Here is a 23,621-nt window from a genome sequence, read left to right as displayed (position 1 = left end):
TTTTTAAAAGGGTTGTTGCTGTTAGATGCCCAGTAGGAAATGAATAAAAAAGATAATGAATTTTTGTCATTGAATTTGTCAAAACCTCTTGTGTTCCTGGAATTTTCAGGTTTCCCCCATTACTGCAATCTTGGTGAAAGAGGTGCATTTTAGACAGGGCTTTAAAGGAAGAGGAGTTAGAGAGGCAGAAGTACTTAGGAAAGACATGGGTGAATGGGATTAGTATGGTGTGGGGTAATATGAATAACAAATTTATGGAGATGGGAGACCAGCTAAGACAGTAGCACTGCTATCATGGTGATAGAAAATTTTCTTCATAACTTTGGTCAGGACTGCATATTTTGAGAGTGGCAGCATCTCAAATAGAGGGATTCAAATAGAGTCACATGGGAGGTGTATCCAGATCTGGGACAGGAGTTGTCTTTGGGGAGGAAAATGAGATAGGGGCATTTTTCACACAAAAACCGAGTCTGAAGCCCATTCTAAAGGAACATTTTGCATGTATTTGGAGAAAGCTAAAGCTGGCAAAAACATATGGAGACTGATTCACCATAGAAAAATATTAAAAGAACACTAATGATTTAATTCAACCGATGGGATGATTAAGCCCTGCTAAACTGGACAATATTTAAAATTTGTCCCATTCAAAATTGGACTTCAAACAATGCTTTGCTATTAGCTCCACCACAGTTTTCACTTTCAACGTCACTGCAGTATTAGAGTTCAGAAGTATCCTTCATATGCTGCACTCCTATACTGTGCATGGATTAGGCATTGTTGCATGAGGTTGTCTTTGTAATTCATTTTCCTCCTGTCTCATTTCCATCACCTAGAGGAGGCAGCCAATTTATAAATTTCTTTAGCTTGTGATCCAATCAATTGGAGGAGAATTAAGATCGATCCCGAGAACTCCTATTTAGCTATTGTTAGGCAGATGACATCAGGTACGACAGGCATTCATTGAACAATATTAACATTTTCAGGTGCTTTAAAGAACTGGTTTAATTCAAGCTCAATACAAGTTTTGACAGTTTGGTTTGCAAATGGTTTGAACCTTGGATACTTCAATAAATACAAGATGAGCACATTTTGATAAGTGTCTGCACAGATGGAGATGGTGATTTTTTTTTCTCAAGAATCCAATCCATCATTTTCATAGACCCCTAACTGTGGAAAAAACTGCACTCCCTGGAAGTTAATACTTACCAGGTACTCAACTCCTGTTATAGTGCGGTTCGCATGTCTCATCGAGTAGGCAAGTCGGAAAATTCCATCACTGGTTTCACCATTACCGTAGAAACCAACAGCAATTCCCGCACTGAAATGACAAGAAATTCCATTACAACAAAATCTGTTAAGTTCATCAATTTTGAGATATGATTTCATGATTTGTATTATTAGAAATAATATGCAAAAAGATAAGCCAACAGAAGTACCAATCTCCATTGAGACAGAACTACCTCTTACAGGGATTAGAGGAATCCCAGTGCTATTAAGAGATACAGGAACATATTAGACATTGGCACTGTGATAGAAAGGTAACAGCAAATGCTTGTACTTCACCTCCAATGTATAATTAAGCATTCAAATACACTCAGGAACACTGGAACAGGAGTAGGTCATTCAGCCCTTTGGGCCTGCTCTAACATTCAATTAGATCATGGCTGATTATCTACCTCAATGCCACTTTCCCAAATTATTTCCATATCCCTTGATGCCATTAGACTCCAGAAATCTATTGATTTCTGTCTTGAACATGCTCAATGATTGAGCTTGCACAGCCCTCTGGGGTAGAAAATTCCAAAGATTCATCACCCTCAGTGAAGAAACTCCTCCTCATCTCGGTCTTAAATGGCCTACCCCTTATTCTGAAATTATGTCCCCTGGTTCTAGACTCACCAGTAAGGGGGAACATCCTACTTACATCTACCCTGCCAAACCCTGTAAGAATTTTCTAAGTTTCAATGAGATCACCTCTCATTCTTCAAAACTCTAGAGAAGACAGGCCCAGCCTCCTCAATCTCTCCTCATAAAACAATCCCGTCATCCCAGTCATTAGTCTGGTGAACCTCCATTACACTCCCTCTATGGCAAGTATATCTTTCCTTAGATAAGACCACCAAACTGTACACAATACTTCAGGTGCAGTCTCACCAAGGAGCTATACAATTGCAGTAACACTCTCCCAAAGAGTACAAATAGAGATACGGTGCTGAAATCCCAACCATTCGTACAAAATCATAAAGGTAAATAATAATCCCAGTAAATTCAAAGGTGCAAGCATTTCAACTAACTTATCCCACATCATTTACTGCATTTCAAAAAACGAAATGTATAGAATGCTTCAAAATATTTCAAATAGAGACCCAGCAAGAGGATAAAGGAGTGCAAGAATCAGCGAGAGGGTGAGAAGCTATAAGAGCGCAAGAGGGAGAGGTCTGGCAAGAGTGTAAAAAAGCACAAGAGGCAGAGACACAGCAAGAGGCTAAAACAGGGCAAGAGTCAGCAAGAGGGAGAGACACGGTGAGAAGCTAAAAGAGCACAAGAGGGAGAGGCACAGGAAGAAGCTAAAACAGGGCAAGTCAGAGAGAGGGACACCCCCGGTGAGAGGCTAAAACAGTGCGAGAGTCAGTGATAGGGAGACCCGGTAAGAGGCTAAAAGAGCATGAGAGGTAGTGAGAAGGAGAGAGCTAGCGAGAGGCTAAAACAGCGCGACAGTCAATGAGAGATGGAGACCCGGTGAGAGGGTAAAACAGCACGAGAGTCAGTGAGAGGGAGAGGCCCGGTGAGAAGCTAAAAGAGGGCGAGGGGGAGAGGCCCAGCAAGAGTGTAAAACAGCACAAGAGGCAGCGAAATCCAGGAGCCCCGTACGTTTCAAACAAATAGTAAAGTGGCATCACAGGAAAGTTTTAAGGTGATAGGCTGGTGAGTACTGATGCTCAGGGACTGGGTATAAACAACTGGGAGTTTAAAAAACATTAAAAATATTAACTATTAGTGATAAGTGAGTAGCTGGTGAGTCTTATCTTTTATTCTTAAGGTGTATTAAGTGTTAGTAGGTTTATCAATATTGCTAAAGTTAACTAATAGTAATTTTTCTTAGTATTGGTAAAGCTTTATGAATACTGTTAACATTTATTACCAGTAATAAGGTTTAATTACAGTAACAAGATTATCAGTTAATAAATAGAGAAATGGCAGGGCTGCTCCAACCTCGAGAGTGCATATCCTGTGATATGTGGGGACTCCGAGATGCTTCTCATGCCCTGGATAACCATTTGTGCAAGAAGGGCCATCAGTTGCAGCAGCTTGAGCTCCGAGTTGTGGAACTTGAGCAGCGTCTGGCGTCGTGCGGAGCATCTGTGAGGTTGAGTTACATGAGCAGCATGTGTGCGGGGAGAGAGCGAAGGGGGTGAAGGCTAGGTAGAGGAGCCCCCTGTGTCCATCCCACTCTCCAACAAGTATTTGGTTCCGAATACTGATGACAGCGTTAGTTCATCTGGGGAATGCAGGCAGAGCTAAGTCCATTGCACCACGAGTGGTTCAGCTGTACAGGGAGGTATAAAGAAGTCTGGAAGTGCAATAGTGTTAGGTGATTTGAATAGTTTAAAAAAAGAGAGATTTCTTTGGCGGCAAACATGAATCCATGATGGTGTGTTGCCTCCCTGGTACCAGGGATGTCGAGGATGTCACTGAGCGGCTGCAGAGCATCCTGAGGAGGGAGGTGAACATCCAGCATTCACGGTCCTCATCGGTACCAATGACATAGGTAGAAAGAGGGATGTGGCCCTGCAGTCTGAATTTAGGGAGCTAGGCAGAAAATTAGCAAGCAGGACTTTAAAAGAAGTAATCTCCAGATTACTCCCAGTGTCACGTGCAAACGAGGATAGAACAGATGAATGCACGGCTGGAAAGAAGGTGCAGGAGCGATGGTTTTAGATTCATGGGATATTGAGACTGGCTCTTGGGGACATGAGAATTGTACAGAACAGATGGGTTGCACCTGAACAGAGCTGGAGCAGAGTTCCTTGCTAGTGCTGTTGGGGATGGTTTAAACTAACTCAACAGGGGTGTGGGAACCAGGAGATGATATTAGAGAGGAATGCCAAGGGGTACGGAATACTGGGAGAGATAGGTAGAACTAGAATAGGAAATAAAAGTTAATGGGTGGGGTCAGAGTAAAGGAGAAAGTAAGAAAGTCTAAATCAGGGTTACTGTGCATGTATGTGAATGCACAGAGTGTGGTAAATACAATTGGTGAGTTACAGGCATAGATTTCCATGTGGAAATATGATGTGTGGCTATAACAGAGGCCTGGCTCAAAGAAGGGTAAGACTAGGTGTTGAATATCCATAGATACAAGGTATGCAGAAAAGATAGGAAAGGAAGAAAGGGAGGAGGGATGGCAACATTAATGAAGGAATGCATTGCAGTGTTGGAGAAAAAGGATGTCCCAGAGGGTTCAAGGACAGAATCTACCTGGCTAAAGCTAAGGAACAAAAAAGGTGCAACTACATTGCTCGGTGTAGTCTATAGGCCATCAACTAGTGGGAAGGACGTAGAGGGACAAATTTGCAAAAAAATTACAGAGGGGTGCAAAAATTATAGGGTACTTATGATGCGGGGACTTTAATTATCCAAATATAGACTGGGATAGTGATAGTGTAAAGGGCAGAGAGGGGCAAGAGTTCCTAGAGTGTATTCGTGAAAATTTTCTTCAGCAATATGTTTCCAGTCAATGAGGAAGGAGGCATGCCAGATATGGTTTTTGGAAATGAGGTGTGCCAAGTAGATCTAGTGTCAGTAGGCAAACACTTAGGGGACAGTGACAAAAACAAAAATTGCTGGAAAAACTCAGCAGGTCTGACAGCATCTATGGAGTGAAAGACAGAGTTAACGTTTCAAGTCTGTATGACTCTTCTTCAGAACTCTTCTTCTCTTCTTCAGGGTTCTGAAGGAGAGTCATACGGACTTGAAATGTTAACTCTGTCTTTCTCTCCACAGATGCTGACAGCTGGACTTGAGTTTTTCCAGCAATTTTTGTTTTTGTTTCAGATTTCCAGCATCCACAGATTTTGCTTTTAACTTGGGAGACAGTAATCATTGTATTAAACATTTTAGGTTAACTATGGAAAAGGACAGAGGAGAATCCAGAGTAAGGAAAATTAACTGGGGAAAACCAGCTTCAATGGGGTAAGAACAGGTCAGGGCTGAATAAATTGGAGTCAAGGGTTGGCAGGAAAAATGGTAGCTGATCAATGGGTTACCTTCAAAGAGGAGATGATTTGGGCACAATCAAGGTAAATTCCCTCAAAAGGGAAAGGTTGGGAAAACAAATTCAGGGCTCCCTGGATGGCAAAGGAGATAAAAATTAAGATAAAGAAGAAAAAGTGCACTTATGACAATTGAAATCCATGCTAAATATAGAAGGTTCAGAGGAGATACGAAGAAGCAAAAGAGAAGCAAAGAGAGAGTGTGGAAGCTAGCAGCTAGCATAAGAGGGAATCCCAAAGCCTTCCATAGGCATATAAATAGTAAAACGCTGGCAAGAAGAGGAGTATGGCCGATTTGGGACCAAAAAGAGGATTTACACATGGTGGCAGAGAGCACGGCTGAGGTACTAAGTGAATACTTTGTATTTGTCTTTATGAAGAAGATGACCCAAGACCGTGGTAAAAGATGAGGTAATTCAGACACTGGAAGAGTTTAAAATTGAAAAGGAGGCAGTGTTGTATAGGTTATCTGTACTTAAAGTTGATAAGGCACCAGGGCCGGATGAAATGCATCCAAGGATATTGAAGGAAGTGAGAGTAGAAATTGCGGAGGCATTGGCCATAATTTTTCAGTCTTCCTTAAACTTAGTGGTGGTCCTGAAGGACTGGAGAATTGCAAATATTACACCCTTGTTCAAAAAAGGGTGTAAAATAAACCCAGCAACTACAAGCCAGTCAGTTTAACTTCACTAGTGGTGAAACTTCTAGAAACAATAATTCAGGATGAAACTAATAGTTACATGGACAAATGCAGGTAAAATAAGGAAAGCCAGCATGGCTTTCTTAAGGGAAAACCATGTTTAACTGACTTGCTGGACTTTTTGAAGGGATAACAGAGGGGGTTGACAACAGCAATGCTGTTGATGTGGTGTACACGGATTTCCAAAAGGCACTTGATTCAGTGCCGGGCCTGTGAGCAATGGAGCTCATGGAATAAAAGGGATAGTAGCAACATGAATACAGAAGTGGCTGAGCGACAGGAAACAGAGTAGTTGTTAATTGATGTTTCTTGTGCTGGAAGGAGGTTTGTAGTGGAGTTCCCCGGAGGTCAGTGTTGGAACCCTTGCTTTTCCTAATATATACTCATGTCCTAGACCTTGGTGTACTGGGCACAATTTCAAATTGTGGATTGTGCGGATGATACAAAACTTGGAAGCATTGTGAACTGTGAGGTGGATAGTGTAGAACTTCAAAGGGACATAGACAATATCTATGGAGTGGGCAGACAGGTGGCAGATGAAGTTCAGTGCAGAGAAACGTGAAGTGATTCATTTTGGTAGGAAGACCATGGAGAGACAATATAAAGGGGACAAATCTATAGGGGGTGTAGGAGCAGAGGGACTTGGGTGTATATGTGCATAAATCATTGAAGGTGACAGGACAGATTGAGAGAGCAATTAATAAAGCATACAGTATCCTGGGATTTATTAACAGGAGCATAGCGTACAAGAGCAAGGAGGTTATGTTGAATTTGTATGTCACTAATTCGGCCTCAGCTACAGTACTGCATTCAGTTCCCGCTTTAGGAAGGGTGTGAAGGCATTAGAGAGAGTGCAGAAAAGATTCACGAGAATGGCTCCAAAGATGAGGAACTTCAGTTATGAAGATAGATTGGAGAAGTTAGGGCTGTTTTCCCCAGAGAGAAGGCTGAGAGGAGATTTGATAGAGGTATTCAAAATCATGAGGAGTCTGGACAGAGTAGATAGGGAGAAACTGTTCCAACTCGTGAAAGTGATATGAGGAGAAGCTTTTTTTTTATAGAGCAAGTGGTCAGAGTTTGGAATGTACTGCATGAGACTGTGGTGGAGGCAGGATCAACTGAAGTATTCAAAAGGGAATTGGACTGTTATCTGAAAAGGTAGAATATGCAGGGTTACGGGGAGAGGGTGGGAGAATGGCACTAGGTGAGTTACTCATTCAAAGAGCCAGTGAAAGCATGATGGCCTCCTACTGCGCCATAAAAAAATCTGTGATTCTGTGATAAATGCAAACCTCATGAATTTCAACAATCTGTTCCAACTTGTAGAGCACCATCCATTCAACTGTTAAAACTTAATGAACACAGCTTCAGTAAAAAGTTATGCAGTTCCAAGAAATCTTAATTTTCATATCCAAATGAAATCTATAGTTAGTTTTCCGGTTCAAATCAAACCCAAGGCTTTTGTGTCACTGCTGAATCCAGGCTCCAGATGCTGAAAATGTTAATGACCTAAAATCCAATAAAGATTGCAAATTTTGTTCTTTGTCCACTAATGACTCCTTTAAATTGAGTACCAGTTTTAATTTATTGCTAAATTACTTGGTCGAATGGAAGGTGGGAAACGAGGGGCAAGGTGTTTTAAAATGTCAGGTGCTCTGCGGTCCTTGCAATAGAACACAACAAGCATTATTAGTTCTTGTTCATGCTACAGCTGCACATGGAGCATTCCACAAAGATCCTATAGCTACAAAAACCTTATCTACGCCAGATGGTTTCCTGTGTTCCATTGTGAAACACTAAAATAAAAATTGCAAACTCGGAAATCTGTTCCAGCCTTACATGGCTGAACAATGCTAAGTATTTTCTTCATCCAAATTACTGACCAAGGACTTAAAATAATCTACGAACTTTCTCACAGAATTCAGAGCATAGAAACAGGCCATTCAGCCCAAATGGTTTTTGGGAGCGTTTATATTCCATGCAAACCTCCCACTTTAATTACTTCTTCCCACATTGTCTGTGTGTCTGCCTCTCTCACACATATGCATCAATCCTCTATTTAAATGGTACCTTCTTCACCAATCCGTGCGACAGAGTTCTACATTCTAGCCTCACCATGGAATGAAATTCCTCCTGAATTCTTTATTTGATCTGTTGGTGGCCATCTTATTGTTAAAACCAGGGTGGGGGGAGATGGTTCCCTCAAGTTTTTGAAAAGAAAAGATAACAATGTTCACTAAGCTTAACCCAGTCTAAGTAAAATAATAAAAACACTTCAATTTTCTCTCTCTCACACACACACATGTGCGAAGTTCACACAAAAATAGATCACAGAGTGGGGGGAAAGACTAAGCAATTTAAACTCCAGTTAAGTTAAAGGGATATATGGATCCTGAAGGTTGATGACTTGGTTGGCATCAGGCTGAACTCGGTGGTCTTTCCAAGTTCGGCATCAAGGCAGGGAAGATGTTGAAGGTGGACTTATCTTTTTTTGCAGAGACAGCAGCTGCCAGGCTGCAAAGAAGGGTCAAAACTTGCAAGTTGGATGGAGAGAGAGAAACAGAAGCAGACAGAGAGACAAAGAACCCTCTCAGGTTCTTGCTTCTTCAGCATCTCATTTTCTTGTCCTCCGGTCTGCAGAGAAATAGGTGCTAAAGCACAGAAAGCATTAGCTGACTTATCACAATGACCCTCTCCAACTGTCACAAACCCAAGTAATGGATTCCAGTTGCCTGGCTTACATGATTAGATTATCAATGTCATCAGGTTATATTGAGTCTCCAGCACAAAACAAGGATTCAGCCCAACTGGTCCATGCTGGCATTTTTGCTCCACACAAGCATCAGCCCAGCTCTCTTAATCTAATCCTGTAAGCATACCCTTCCATTCTTTTCTCCCTCTTCTATTTATCTAGCTTATCCTTAAATGTACCATGAAGTGGTGATAGGTGGTCAGAACAGATACTTAGAATTTGACACTGGTCAATCTGTATGCCAAGTTTGGAGTGCATGAGGTTGAATCCTCTGAAAGGGCTGAATGTCCAAAGTGGGGTGCTGGTCAGGTCTCCTCTTATTCTCTTTTCCAGAAAGAAAATCCCCTGTTTGCTCAATCTTTCCCAAACCTTGCATACTCGCAATTCTAGTAACATCTTTGTAAAGTTTGCTCCAGTGCTTCAATAACCTTTTTACACACAAAATTCCAAAAATTGTCTCATTTAAATTTAACATTCCTTCCTGTTTTTGTATTGTATTCCTCTTTTCAAGCTCTTTAAACCAATCACCTCATAGGTAGCTATAATTTACCTCAGTAAATACAAAGTATCAGATAACATGAGTGGTGTCCAATTACAGGCCAATATTTTATGAGTGTTAAGTTACTCAAATCTAAAATACAAATTGGAGAGAAAAAAAATCCTCGCAACCAGAGATATAAGGCTTATATCTTTTTTATGTTTATACATATCCAAAAACCACTGCAAAAAATCCATTGACGTTTGGTGGGAATTTCAATCCCAGTCATAGTGTGCTTGTGTTCCTGAGTTCCCGAGTTCCCCAAATACACATCTCTCACACAACCTTCAGGGTCATGAGGACTCGAAACGTCAACTCTTTTCTTCTCCGCCGATGCTGCCAGACCTGCTGAGTTTTTCCAGGTAATTCTGTTTTTGTTTTGGATTTCCAGCATCTGCAGTTTTTTAGTTTTTACACATTTCTCACAGTTGGTTGCAATTCAAACATAAAGTTGCTGCAAGTCACCAAGACCTAGCAAAAACTGATCTTTCAAGTAGCCATTATGTTGCAGCAGTTTTATTTTTGGCTTGTAACCGACTGTGTGAACAACACTTGGGAAACTTGATAACACACGTGACAGGATCAATGGGTTATGAGGTTCAGGAGACTTTTCTTTCAAGCAAAAAGTAGGCAAATCAGGTTGGTGAAAAGATTAAGCATAACATACTAATACAAGTCTAGTAACTTTGCCGATCAAGATGGAAACTGCAGTCCCTTTCTGCTCTTTTCCCTCAATTACATTCAGAAACCCTACATAAAACTACATGGCCATGAAATGATTGCAAGATTTTTGCCATCACTAAGCAATTTAGAAGTTTATTCTATATATTAATCACTCTGTATTAACAAACTTTCTGGGATCCATTATAAATTTCATTGCTTCAAACTGTAGTTTCAACCCTCTTGTCCTGTCATAGATTAATCACAAAAATCAGTACAGGTGACAGAGACATTTGACCCATTAGTTTAAAATCATGTTCCAGTTTACTTTTTCTGTGTTTTCCACCAGGCATAATTCTATAAACTCCCTGTCAACTACATGGCAACAAGGCCGAAAATCACAAATTTCTCCTATCAGTTATTCCTTCCATCAGTCTTGTGGCTCTTTTCTGTACTGCCTTTAAGCCTTGTGGTTCTTCACCACATCATCTCCAGAAACTAAATGCATCTCTTGAATCACAATAACTGCTTCTAATAGCTTCTTCTAATAGTTTCCAAATACTGCACATGCTGTTAAATTGAGACTGTGGAGATCAGGCCAGTTTCGATGTTTGGCACAGCTGTCTCTGGACAAATACACACACTGCACATCATATTGAGAGAAAACACTTGTGGATTTACACAACAGTTGGATATTAGAAGATGTCTTGAATGACTAAAGTGGTCACTTTTAAACCACAGGTGGCTATTTCCATTTAATTTGTTTTATATCATGACTACCATACATGAAGAGGCCATAATATTCACACCAAGATTCTAGTCACAGGGTCAGACAAAATGCCAGCGATTCATATACTTTCCCTTCTGCGCACAGCAGTTCAAACATTTGTGAAGATTAGAGAATGGTTAAGCAGCAGAAACACACTCCTTTTCTTAAACCACAGCACTGGCATTATATGATGCAGTACTTCAATACACAAATAATAAGGTTAGCAGGACCTGGCTAAAATGAAGGTAAGATCAACAGCATAATGAACATAATACCACTGTCTGTCCCTAAAAACAGCAGCCAAAGAAATGTTATCTGGGACACTGGAGGCCAAACAAATTTTACTCCACAACATGAAGTTGTCCATCCAGGCCAGAAATAATACAATGGCTGCAGCATAGGGGGTGGCAATTCAGCCTGATTCTTTTTTTTTCAAAAGGAACCCTCACCATTTAGTCATAAACATCACAGGTAAAACATTGAACAAGAAAGCTAAATAACTGTCATAAAGGGACACTGGCAGTTCTTGTAAAGTTATTTGAAGAGAATTTATATACAGCAGTCACATGTACAAAGTCTATATTTAATTGTAAACTGAAATCAGCAGTGTTTAGTCAAAGACTTTTTTGAGTTTCATAGTCAATTTAAATAGAAATTGATGCTGGCTCTCTGTAACCATAAATATGGCAAATCAACAATTGCAACATAGCTTCTTTTTTGCTGAGGTGTCAAATGGCGCTTCACATTTACCACCAACAGTGTGAGCAACGAAAGTGAAGTCATCGGTGGTGAAAACACATGGCTGACTGTTTGCTGCTCAGCCCTCGCTACACTAGCACTGCAGCAACTATACCACCCACGTATAAAGCAGGACTCAAATTCATTGTATACACAGCTTATAGCCACAAGCCATTTTCAAAGAATGAAATACATCCAAAGATCTGAAGGAATACAATGGACTTACGACTGATGCACATTTCCAGGACAGTTGCGTCCACTTTTTTGTCTCTTGTTGACTATAATACCCCACAGTTTAAACAAGGTGGATTTACCAGTAGAGTGAAAAGAATTCTATTAATAAGCTATTGGATCAGTTGTTAAAATGAAACCTTTGCAACTCTTACAGTCCATCAACAAAGACTTAACGGTGATTCATCAACCATCGTCTCTGTTCTCTCAATAACATTATACAGTATCACACTGAGTGAGGAAGGAAGCAGGAAAGAAAGCAAAAATCTTAAGAAATTTAAACTTTTTTTTTCCCCCCCAACCATAAGACAGTGGGTGGGTCAACAAGTTTCAAGCACCTAGAATTTGGAAGCCTCCAAGTAGCCATTAGGTAGCACTAAAGCTGTGCAGTGACTCTTCCTAATTGTCCTACCCTCCTTCCTTCTGGGGCTGGGGAGGGGGGAGTTGGGTGGTGGGTTGAGTGGACAGCAAAGCCTGGGTAGTTAATTTCATCCTTCCGGAAACATGGCTCTGATGGAAACTACACGACTGCCAAGCACCATGGTTACAAATTTATGACCAAGCATTCCAAATACAGCTGTTCCAGCTGCATTGCACCAAACACACAGGATTTTATTTAAACAGAAAATAGATGCAGGCTAAGTGTAAGCAACATTACAGACCTAAACATTCCAAACCAGAGATTATTTTAACACCAGCTTTAAACCTTTTATTCTAGATTAATATATCAATCAGAAAATCAAGGTTTACCATTCCAAATGATTGACTGTTAAGTCGTGTCTGCAGATTTCCCTGAATTCTGTGTTTGGGCAATATCAGGGAGAAACAGGCTGTGGAATTCACAAGCTTGGCAAAGAGCAGGGAGTTGGGAGGGCAAGGAAAAAAGATGAGTATCTTTCACTCTGCCCCCTTCCAAAAATCATTAAAATATAGCCTCAGAAAATAAAATCTTCAACAGCTTGAATTAAGATAGCATGCTGAACGTAGAAAAAGGTTGGACAAAAACCATCAATATAGAGGAGGAAATATTAAGGAAGCGATTTAGAAGATGGGTTTCAAAGAACATCATGAGGGAGGAGAGGAGGTGGAGAGATACAAGGAGGAAATTCCAGAACTAAGGGCCTAGATGGCTGAAAACTTCACAGCCAATGCTAGAGAAAAAGAATTTTAGGATACACAAGGGACAAGGGTTAGACGAATGCACCATGTTAAGATATAGCATTTCAGTGGTGTCTCTTTTGGGTACTGTAGAATTGTGCTGTGTAACCACAGTAAATACAATCACAAACATATTCCATAACGATTCTATGAAGAAGAAGGTTTAATGTGTCAATCCTACTAGTGAATTATGCAGGGCAGCCATATAAGCATGATGATGAAAGCGTTTCTTCTATGGTTTCTTTTCACTTTTCCAGAAACTGGGTTTCTCATTTAAATTTACTTAAAAAATACCAAACTCAAGATGGGAGTTGTATGTTCTTTAAAAAGCCAACAAACTGGCTAAAGAGAATGCAAGCAGCCCAGGAAAAGTACAAAACATCATTAATATTCTAACTGCATTGCTGTAAAGCATCAATGTCCTGCTGGAACAATTCCACTTTATGTTTAACTGTTGTGCAACAATGCACTTGCCTTGAAAATCTCATGAAGATGGACTGCTGTGAGATCAAAGGAGAATCTTGTACATAAAAGTCATAGATCTGTCGTCAGTACTTATTCCAATGTTAGCCTTGTCATGAACTGCGATTAAAAGATAGCTCCACGAAGATGCACCTACATAAATCTTGTGAATTCTGTTAACCCACTAAGGGGTCACTATCTCTGTGATCGATGTTCGCTTTATCTCAAAAACTGCAAGGTTGTCTTCAAAAGAATCTGACCTTAGTATTTTTAACCCTTAGTGAACCAGCTCCGGACTGGGTCGTAACTTCTGAGCTCCAGGGCAACGTAACGGGGGTGGTACCCCAAAGATGTGCTGAGGACCTACCCCCACACCCGAAACTTCCAATTGGCAATCGCCCTGCACTGGGAACCATCCGAAAATACGGGTTAAACTACAAACTTTGGCTAGTTCCGACTATCTGACATCAATAGTTACCCAAAAAAAGTTAGAAGAATTAAAACCACTTCTGGGATCTGGGTGACTACTGTACAGACCCACACCGACCCCCATCCTCCCCCCCCATATCCCCAAACACCCATGCCATACCCCCCCAGATTCCACCCCCAACCCCCCCCGACGGGGCTTATACCCCACCCCCCGACCCCAACACCCCGACTGCCTGATACCTGACCCCAACTCCACTCCCCCCATCACCAACAGCCCGATCCTCTCTTTCCCCCACCGCCAACTCAAAAATTCTAGCCACTTCCCTGATAAGCCTACCTTCCCCCTGGCTTGAAAGTGGCTGGCCTTTTAAACCTGCCTGCTTTAGGGCAGTCGGTGCCATAAAAAAGGGGGCATGGTCTCCTTGCTTCCGACTCTGAAGCAGAAGGCCCCGAAAACAAGCTACCCTGCACATTGTTCTCACCTGGCCTGAGTCGGAAGGTCGGACGGGAAAGAAACAGAAAGATTTCAAGGTAAAAAAGTAGGAGCGAAGTAACAATTTGACTCCAACAATGCCACTCCATGGAAATTCAAGCCTTTCATTTTACCCAAATCTGTACCTCATTATTTTTATTCATTCATTGCATGTGGGCATTGCTGGCTAGGCCAAAATTTATTGCCCATCCCTAAGTGCACTTGAGAAGATGCTGTTGAGCCACCTCCTTGAATCACTGCAGTCCATGTGATGTAGGAACACCCACAGTGCTGTTAGGAAATTTCAGGATTTTGACCCAGCGACAGTGAAGAAACGATGATATATTTCCAAGTCAGGCTGGTGTGTGACTTGGAGGGGAACTTCCAGGTGGCGGTGTTCCCATATGTCTGCAGCCCTTGTCCTTCTACGTGGCACAGGTGCTGGAAGGTGCTGTCGAAGGGATCTTGGAGAGCTGCTGCAGTGCATCTTGTAGCTGCCACCGTGCATCGGTGGTGGAGGGAGTGAATGTTGAAGGTGGTGGAGGATGGGGTGCCAATCAAGCGGGCTGCTTTGTCCTGGATGGTGTTCGGTTTCTTAACTGTTGTAGGAGCTGCACTCATCCAGGCAAGTGGAGAGTATCCCATCACATTCCTGACTTGTGCCTTGTAGATGGTGAACAGGCTTTGGGGAGTCAGGAGATGAGGTCTTCCCTTCCCAGTCTCTGACCTGCTCGTGTAGCCATGGTATTCATATGGCTCGTCCAGTTTAGTTTCTAGTCAATGATAATGCCCAGGATGTTGATAGTGGGGGGTTCAGTGATGGTAATGCCATTGAATGCCATGGGGAGATGGTTAGATTCTCTCTTATTGGAGATGCTCATTGCCTGGCATTTGTGTAGCATGATTGTTACATGCCACTTATCAGCTGAAGCCTGAATATTGTCCAGGTCTTGCTGCATATGGACACCAACTGCTTCAGTAACTGAAGAGTTGTGAATGGTGCTGAACATTGTGCAATCACTTCTGACCTTACAATGGAGGGAAGGTCACTGATGAAACAGCTGAAGATGGTTGGGCCTAGGATACTACCCTAAGGAACTCCTGAGCGTTGTCCTGGGACTGAGATGATTGACCTCCAACAACCACAACCATCTTCCTTTGTGCTAGGTATGACTCCAACCAGAGGAGAGTTTTGCCCCAATTCCCATCGATTCCAGTTTTGATAAGGCTCCTTGACGCCACACTCGGTCAAATGCTGCCTTGATGTCAATGGCAGTCACTCTCACCTCATCTCTTGAGTTTAGCTCTTTTGTCCATGTTTGGACCAAGGATGTAATGAGGTCAGAACTTGAGTGGCTCTGGTGGAACCCAAACTGAGCATCAGTGAGCAGGTTATTGTTGAATAGGTGCCGTTTGATAGCACTATCGACGACACTTTCCATCACTTTGCTGATGGTCGAAGGTAGTCTAATGGGGCGGTAATTGGCCGGGTTGGATTTGTTGCTTTTTGTGGACAGGTCATTTTCCGCATTGCCAGGTAGATGCCAGTGTTCTAGCTGTGCTTGGAGCACAGCTAGTTCTGGAATGCAAGTCTTCAGTATTATTGCCAGAATGCTGTCAAAGCCTGTAGCATTTGCAGTATCCAGTGCCTTCAGCCGTTTCTTGATATCACGTGGAGTGAATCGAATTGACTGAAGGCTGGCATCTGTGCTCCAGAAGAGGCCCAGATGGATCATCCACTCGGCATTTCGTGCTGAAGATTGCTGCAATTGCTTCAGCCTTGTCTTTTACACTGATGTGCTGGGCTTCCCCATCATTGACAACGGGGATATTTGTGGAGCCGCCTCCTCCAGTTAGCTGCTTAATTGTCCACCACCATTCACGACTGGATGTGGCAGGACTTCAGAGCTTAGATCAGGTCCATTAGATGTGGGGTCACAATAGCCCTGTGCTGTAGTTTCACCAGGTTGACGAGTCATTTTTAGGTATGCCTGGTGCCGCTCCTAGCATGCCCTCCTGCACTCTTCATTGAACCAGGGTTGATCCTCTACCTTGACGGTAATGATAAGAGGATATGCCAGGCCATGAGGCTACAGATTGTAGGCGAGTACAATTCTGCTGCTGCTGATGGTCCACAACACCTCATGGATACCCAGTTTTAAGTTGCTAAATCTGTTTGAACTCTATCCCATTTAGCATGGTGGTAGTGCCACATAACACAATGTAGGGTATCCTCAATGTGAAGAATGAACTTTGTTTCCACAAGAACTGTGCGATGGTCACTCCTACCAATGTTGTCACGGACAAATGCATCTGCGACAGGCAGATTGGTGAGGACGAGGTCAAGCAAGTTTTTCCCTCTTGTTGGTTCCTTCACCATCTGCCGCAGACCCAGCCTAGCAGCTATGCCCGTTAAGACCCAGCCAGCTCGATCTGTACTGGTGCTAGCGAGCCACTCTTGTTGATGGACATTGTAGACCCCCAGTGAGTACATTCTGCGCCCTTTCCACCCTCAGTGCTTCCTCTGAGTGGTTTTCAACATGGACGTGTACTGATTCATCAGCTGAGGGAGCACAGTAGGCAGTAACCAGTAGGAGGTTTCCTTGCTCATGTTTGACCTGATGCCATGAGGCTTCACGGGGCCCAGAGTCAATGTTGAGGAATCCAAGGCATCTCCGTCCCGACTGTATACCACTGTGCCGCCACCTCTGGTGGGTCTGGCTTGTTAGTGGGACAGGACATACCCAGTGATGGTGATGATGATGTCTGGGACATAGTCATACTCAAGGAATCATACCTTACAGGCAATGTCAGGCTGTTGTTTGACTAGTCTGTGGGACAGCTCCCCAATTTTGACACAAGCCTCCATTTGTTAGTAAGGAGGACTTTGCAGGGTCAACAATTCCGTTGTTGTTTCCGGTGTCTAGGTTGATGCTGGGTGGTCCATCCAATTTCATTCCTTATATAAATAGAACAGAAAAATACTGCAAATGACGGAAATCTAATGATAACAGAAAATGAAAGAAACATACCCAGCAGGTAAGGAAGTATCTGAAGAGAGAGAAAAGAGTTAACGCTTCAAGTCAATGACCTGACAGTTCTGATGAAAGGCCATCAACCGAAAACGTTAACTCAGTTCTTCTCTCTAAAGACGTTGCCTGACCTGCTGGGTATTTCCAGCATTTTTTGTTTTCATCTTGATAAAACTACTTCTGTAAATAACTGAATAAACCTGCTTAATTAGTTTAATCTATTATTGAAAAGTGTTACTGATGTAACTGTCATCAACAGTCTTGAGAAATTTTGTAGGGTATAGTGGAATTCCTATGCAATGCCCAATGAGGTTAAAGGGTTTTATTTTTTGCCCTAGGCATGAAATCCTAGATTACTTTACACATTATCACCTTTTGGTTGTAGGGAGTGAGGGCTCACCTACGGAGATGAACTTCTGCCCCGTGCATGAGAAAAAAAGTATCTGGGGTTAACTTGAATTGCAACTTTGTAAACAGTGCAAGCATCAAAGGTGCTTATGAAAAGAAACTTCAAGTTCAAACCAGCTTCCTTTTCAAATGGCAATTTCTGTGTCAAGTTACTGTATCGTTCCAGAGCTGCACCATAATAAGCTCCATCTTCCTGAATTTTTTAAGTCTCTAGTCACCTCAAGTTTCTTTTTCAAAAACGTCATGCATAACTTTGCATGAGGATGTGCTACATCCACCAGTTTATCGTTTAGATAGGCAGATATTTGTTTATAAAGACTCAGCACATACAATACAATGTCCCTAAAGATACCATGAGGTTCAAATGCAACTTTGTTTCCTTAAAAGGGCATGGGCGGCATTTTGAAGTCAGTAACATATCTAATTACTCGTGGCGAACTGGAGGGCAAGCCTTTTACTTAAAAAAAGACGAGTTATTCAAAGTTTGAAGGGGAAAGTGTTATATAAAGTGTTGAGTGCCAGGAGAACCATTGCATTTGGCAAGCACCAGTATATGGGGGGAGGTGGTGGTATTGTCACTGGACTGGTAATCCAGAGACCCAGGGTAATGCTCTGGGGACCCAGGTTCAAATCCCAGCATGGCAGATGATGGAATTTGAATTCAATAAAAATCTGAAATTAGAAGTCTAATGATGACCATGAAACCGTGAAATCTGGTTCACTAATGTCCTTACCTGCTCTGACCTACATGTGACTCCAGATGTGGTTGAAAATTAAAAGGGGATGGGTAATAAATGCCCACATCCAATGAATAAAAAAAATATATATTTTAATTTTTCCACACAACAACCCTCCATGAGGCAGGGAAGGTGGCCCATTTCATAGCCTCTATTAGTTAACTATTAGTTAACTGCATGTGAAAAGATACACAACAGTGATTCAGAATGGCTTATCTTCTTGTAGAAGGACACAGGATTGTCTGGTGTTCCCTTTAACATGGCTGCAATAGGAATTTGTGCAGAAAAACATTGTACCATAACATTGCAGAAAAGAGGAACCCAACACACTGCTCAAATAAGAGTTCACTGCATCACTCAGACAAATAAGCTTCATCATAGATTTTTTTTTAAAAAAACTCTAATAAATTTCTGCATGAGAAACACTACTCTCAAACTGGATGAAGTTTCTCACCTGCACACAAGCGTTGCTATGATGACACACCATGCTGTACAGCAGCAGTCTGCGTTTGGCTGATCTTCACTCTTCCTCCGACAACACAGCCAAAAGGAATAGAAGAGGAGGAAGAGGAGGTTGAGGGCAAGGCAGACCAGAGCAACTCCACCCAACAGCAAGAGTGACTGTAGGAGAAAGAGAGGGGGTGAAAAAGTTAATATTCAATTCATTGCAATAACTGGAGTTACTCCTGTAGCCCTCAAATTCAGGAACATTCACAATATATGAGCCAAGGAAATTAGTCATCTAACCAAGGCCTGAAGAATTTTCCCATTTTGTGTGTACCGGTGAGTACATAATCTTGCATTGAATATGCTGTACATCAATGCAGAGTTAAAGGTAGCTGATTTTTGTGGGGAGGGGTCGGTGGCGGAGGTGGGGGGGCGGTGCAGGGGTGGAAGACATGCTGACATGAGTAAAGACTTTTTACACTAATAGCTTTCAAAAAATCCAGCTTAAGGCTTTTTCAAAACCATACTCTTAATACAAAAACAATTCAGGACATTATAATGGCGGAAATGACAACTGCCTCCTGCATTGTTGTGTGAAAACAAGCAGGCCAAAGAGTCAAATCCGAATTCACATTAGCAGGTTAGCTAGAATTGAGAAAAATATACTTGAAACAGGTAAATAGGATCAGCAGATAGAAGGGTGATCAATTGCTGGTATTTAAGTATATTTGATTTTTTTCATTATTACTGTAGGTTAAGTCAATGAACAATTTCACACTGTTACATATATAGAGACAAACAAGCCAAACTATGTCTATTAGTCTGCAATCAGAATGCAACATTTTTCACTTCCCTTCAAAAAGAGCAATTCTTAAATGGTGGCTTTTCCTTAAACTTACTTAACACTTTCACCATCAGGAAGAACATATACCCTCAACTATAAGCACTTTCATAAGTGCACTTTGAGAATCTTAGAATATGTGCGATGGGTAAATCATGTCCTCATTTCAAAGTAAATATACACAGTAGAAGTTGTTAGTGGAAAAGTTATCTGTAATACAGCTGGTGTCAAAAGATCAAAATAAACATTCTTCCATACTAATTCAACAATGAGTCAAGGATTTATATTTTGCCAACCGAAATCATGCTGAAATACAACTCTATTTGCAAATAATGGACTTATTCATTTGGTGGCACCAGTTTCTTCCAGTTACAGCAGAAGGAGCTACGTAATGAACAATCATTTAGAAATGAAGGTATGAGCCCCAAAATAACATGAAAACAAAAAAGAGCATTCGATAGTAGCAAATAAAGGGCAATGTCTGCTCCCACTCTTTCAAACAGAAGATTCCAGCGAGAAATAATTTTGATTGAGGTGGAAAAATTATACAACCAGAAGACAGGTATTGTAATGCTGAGAGATCACCCACAGAGAGCAATACTTTCTCTGATTGCAAGCAGGAAGCTAGCAAGTCAATAATGATATAATCAGAGGAATAAACATCCAGGAAGCAATAATCAAGTGTTGACTCATATTTTATCTGCTTTTATCAGAGCACAAAAACAAAAAACAGCTGGTTCATACCTAGTGTTTACATGTAAATTCAGGCAGAGATTTCAATCAATTACTTAAGTCATCAAGAATGCACATAAAATAAGCACTCAATATATATATTGCCTGCCACATCCTACAGCCAAATAAGTATTTTTGAAGTTTAGCAACTGTTGTTTTGTTAGCAAGCCCAGCAGCCAGTCTAAGTCACGGTAAAAGTCCCACAAACAGAAATTTGGTGAATGACCAGATAATCTGTTTTATCATGGTGGTTTGGGGATAAATGTTAGCCAGAACACAGGGAGAACTCTCTTGCCCGTTTTCACATAACGCTATGGGATCGTTAAACTACCCAGGACCTCCTTTCAACGTCTCATCCATTGGAGATGTCACTTCCAACAATGCAGTATGGAGTTTCAGTTGAGCACAACTCTGGGCATGGGGCTTAAATCCACAATCTTCGAACTCAGAGGAGAGAATGCTACCGTCGAGTCAAGCTGACACAAAAGACAAGTGTTTTATAGGAGGAAAGGTATCGGGTAATGGAGCAACATGGTTAGGAAATTCATTTGACTTTTTTCTTGAGAGTCTTTCCCAAGCTTTTTACTGCCCAAGCTATTTTCCCACTCTGTTAATGTCTTTTCTTTGGCTGACGGACATGATCATTTCCCCGTTTTTCTATTAAACAATTAGGTCATTCAGCCTATTAACAACTTCTCTGATTACACTTTTTTTTGCCCTTTATTTTCTAATGCCACTAACTTGCTTATTTTTGTTTTCAGTTCAAATGAAGGGTTAAATACAAAACGTTGGCCTATTTTTTCTCCTTATACCAATTTTGACATACGGAAGCGAATGTTGGACAATCACTTGAAGCAATGCAAAGAACTGAGGCTGCAAAGTTGAGATTTTTATAGGGAATAGTGAAGATATCTTGGACAAGTCGCACTACCAGTGAAAAGGTGCTAGTAAAATCTGAGACCAAAAGAACTCTGCTGACCAAAATCAGGAAGAGATAGTTGGAATTTCTTGGGCATGTAATGAGAAATCACGATTTAGAAAGTCTGATGCTGTTGGGAAAGATTGATGGTAAACAAGATCAAGGTAGACAAAGAACGATCTTTTTAAAGAGACTCGCAAACTGGATGAATGTACCACCAAAGATGGTCCATGCTTCCAGAGCAAGATTAACATGGAGGTCCATGTTTGCCAACGTCCTCTCAGAGCACAATACGTGAAGAAATAGACATATACTGAAGGCCCTGCATTTTCTGTTCCATCATTTATATTAGAAAAGGGAAGCACTGAAACACAGTGCTGACACCTGTAAATCCTCTGAAATCAGAAGCTCAGCATGTCACCTCTGGTTCTTTTGTTAGTCACCCTCGATCTGTGTCCTCTGGTTATCAACCCTTCTGCCAATGGAAACAGTTTCTCCTCCTTTACTCTATCAAATCTACAGGATTTTAACTCCCCTATTAAATCTCCCCCTTAACTGGCTTGGCTCCAAGGCAAATGACCCCAGTTTATCTAGTCTCTCCATGTAACTGCCATTCGAGTAAATTTCCTCTGCATCCTCTCCAAGGTCCTGACATCCTTCCTAAAATATAGTACTCAGAATTGGTTGCATAGCTTCCATGCTTTTGTACTCTACCTCAATGTATAAAACCATAAATCTATATCCCATTATAACAGCCTTCTCAACTCTTCTCATCCTACCATCTTTAAAGATTTGTGTACATACATCTCTAGATCCCTCTCTTCCTGCACCCCCTTTAAAATTGTATGTTTAGTTTATATTAAATCTCCTTATCCTTCCAATGGAAATGAGTCACTTCAATTTTATCTGCCACCATTCAACCCATTTCACCAATCTGTATATGTTCTCTGATGTCTCCTCACTGTTCACTGCATTTCCAGGTTTCATGTCATTTTCAAACATTAAACGTATTTTTGCAATATATATACCACATCAATGATATCGTTTAGCTGTTGGAACAATTAATTCCAGCTCTTAGGAGACATGTTCGAAAGAATGTGAAGTAAAATAAATTACAGAATGTTAAAGCTTAGTTTCGTAATTTGCTCACCTACAGAGAGAAAATATGCAAGTTTACTAACATTTTAAACAAGTCCACTGATTAACAGCGCTCTAATCAACTTCCCATTTTTAACATTTGTAACTGACTCTGTAAAAATCTCAAACCTTGTGAAACAAAGTAGATTGCAGCACACATACTTTTGATGTTGCTCCAATGTCTCTTCCCTGTTTTCAAGCTGAGTAGGACTGCCCTCGTCTAGTTTCTTTTTTAGTAGCTATCGAGTCCAACAATGTCTCAAATTGAAAATTCTCATCTTTATCACCAGTTCTCATTTTTCCTTGGCAAACTCATCTTGCGTGCGTGAAAAGTTGGCTCTCTATACTATCATTTTATTGATTGGAATAGCTTCTCTTAAACCATATAACCTAAGCTTTTCTTTAACCAGTTCATATTGCCTGATTTCTCTCTCCCTTTGAAACTCTCTGCCTCTTTCCTTTTCTTTTTTTTCTCTTGTTAACTGCTCTCTCTCTGGAGTTCAAGCTTCTTCATTTTTTTTTCTGCCTCAAAAAGTGTTTCTTCTGCAAATGAGTTCTAGCTAACTCAACTGAATTTCTGTCTGGATTAACTTCTTCTTCCAACCCCAGATGCTGTTATATAACCTTAATTACTTCTGCTTTCTTAGTCCCTGTAAACAATTTTGGAAATTCATTAAGTTCCAACAGCACCTTTTAATTTGATGAGTGAGGGTTGCACCCATCATGTCTGTTTGTGCCATTTGACTTCATCGGATGAAACAGAAACCCCTGCACCTCTGTCCAGTTTAAACTCTTATGGGCTGTTCATCCACTTCGAGTTTAATACTCCAATACTTGTTTTCAGTGTCATTTATCTCCCCCAGGAAGGTTAGTTCCTTTGCTTGTGGTTCTTCCGCTTGTTGTCTGAGGCTCTTAGAAAATTTTCCGTCTCTTTTTACAGGTTGTCAGCATTTTTGAGCGACAAACAGTTTTGAAATGGTCTACTTTTCCACAGTTGTGGCACCCAGCCCCCTGCTGGACATTCTTCTCGCTTGTGCGGTTCATTCCCGCCACACCGAAGATATTTCAAAATGGCAGTCAGTGCACTTTTCCCCACTTTGGCAGACTTAGGCTTTGGCGTGCTTTCTCTCTTATCACCGACAAACTGAATGGCCTAACCTGAACTTCTCCACGGGACCTTGCCTTC

The 23,621-nt window shown here is 41.3% G+C and overlaps 1 protein-coding gene across 3 annotated transcripts in view; it reads right to left on the bottom strand.

Moving 5' to 3' along the window:
* The window catches only part of ttyh3a (tweety family member 3a), a 181,337-nt gene that overhangs the window by 94,975 nt on the left and 62,741 nt on the right, over positions 1-23,621 (bottom strand). For all 3 annotated transcript variants that reach the window (XM_078558683.1, XM_078558682.1, XM_078558685.1), the window contains exons 2-3: positions 18,814-18,980; positions 1,207-1,318 (exon numbers count right to left, since the gene is read on the bottom strand). In XM_078558683.1, the coding sequence (XP_078414809.1) occupies positions 1,207-1,318; positions 18,814-18,980 (279 nt within the window). The remainder of the gene's footprint in view (positions 1-1,206; positions 1,319-18,813; positions 18,981-23,621) is intronic.

Source organism: Cetorhinus maximus, chromosome 15 (genome assembly GCF_964194155.1).
Source record: "Cetorhinus maximus chromosome 15, sCetMax3.hap1.1, whole genome shotgun sequence".
NCBI lineage: Eukaryota > Metazoa > Chordata > Chondrichthyes > Lamniformes > Cetorhinidae > Cetorhinus > Cetorhinus maximus.
The sequence above is the reverse complement of the archived record's forward strand: the minus strand, read 5'-3'. Positions and strand labels throughout refer to the sequence as shown.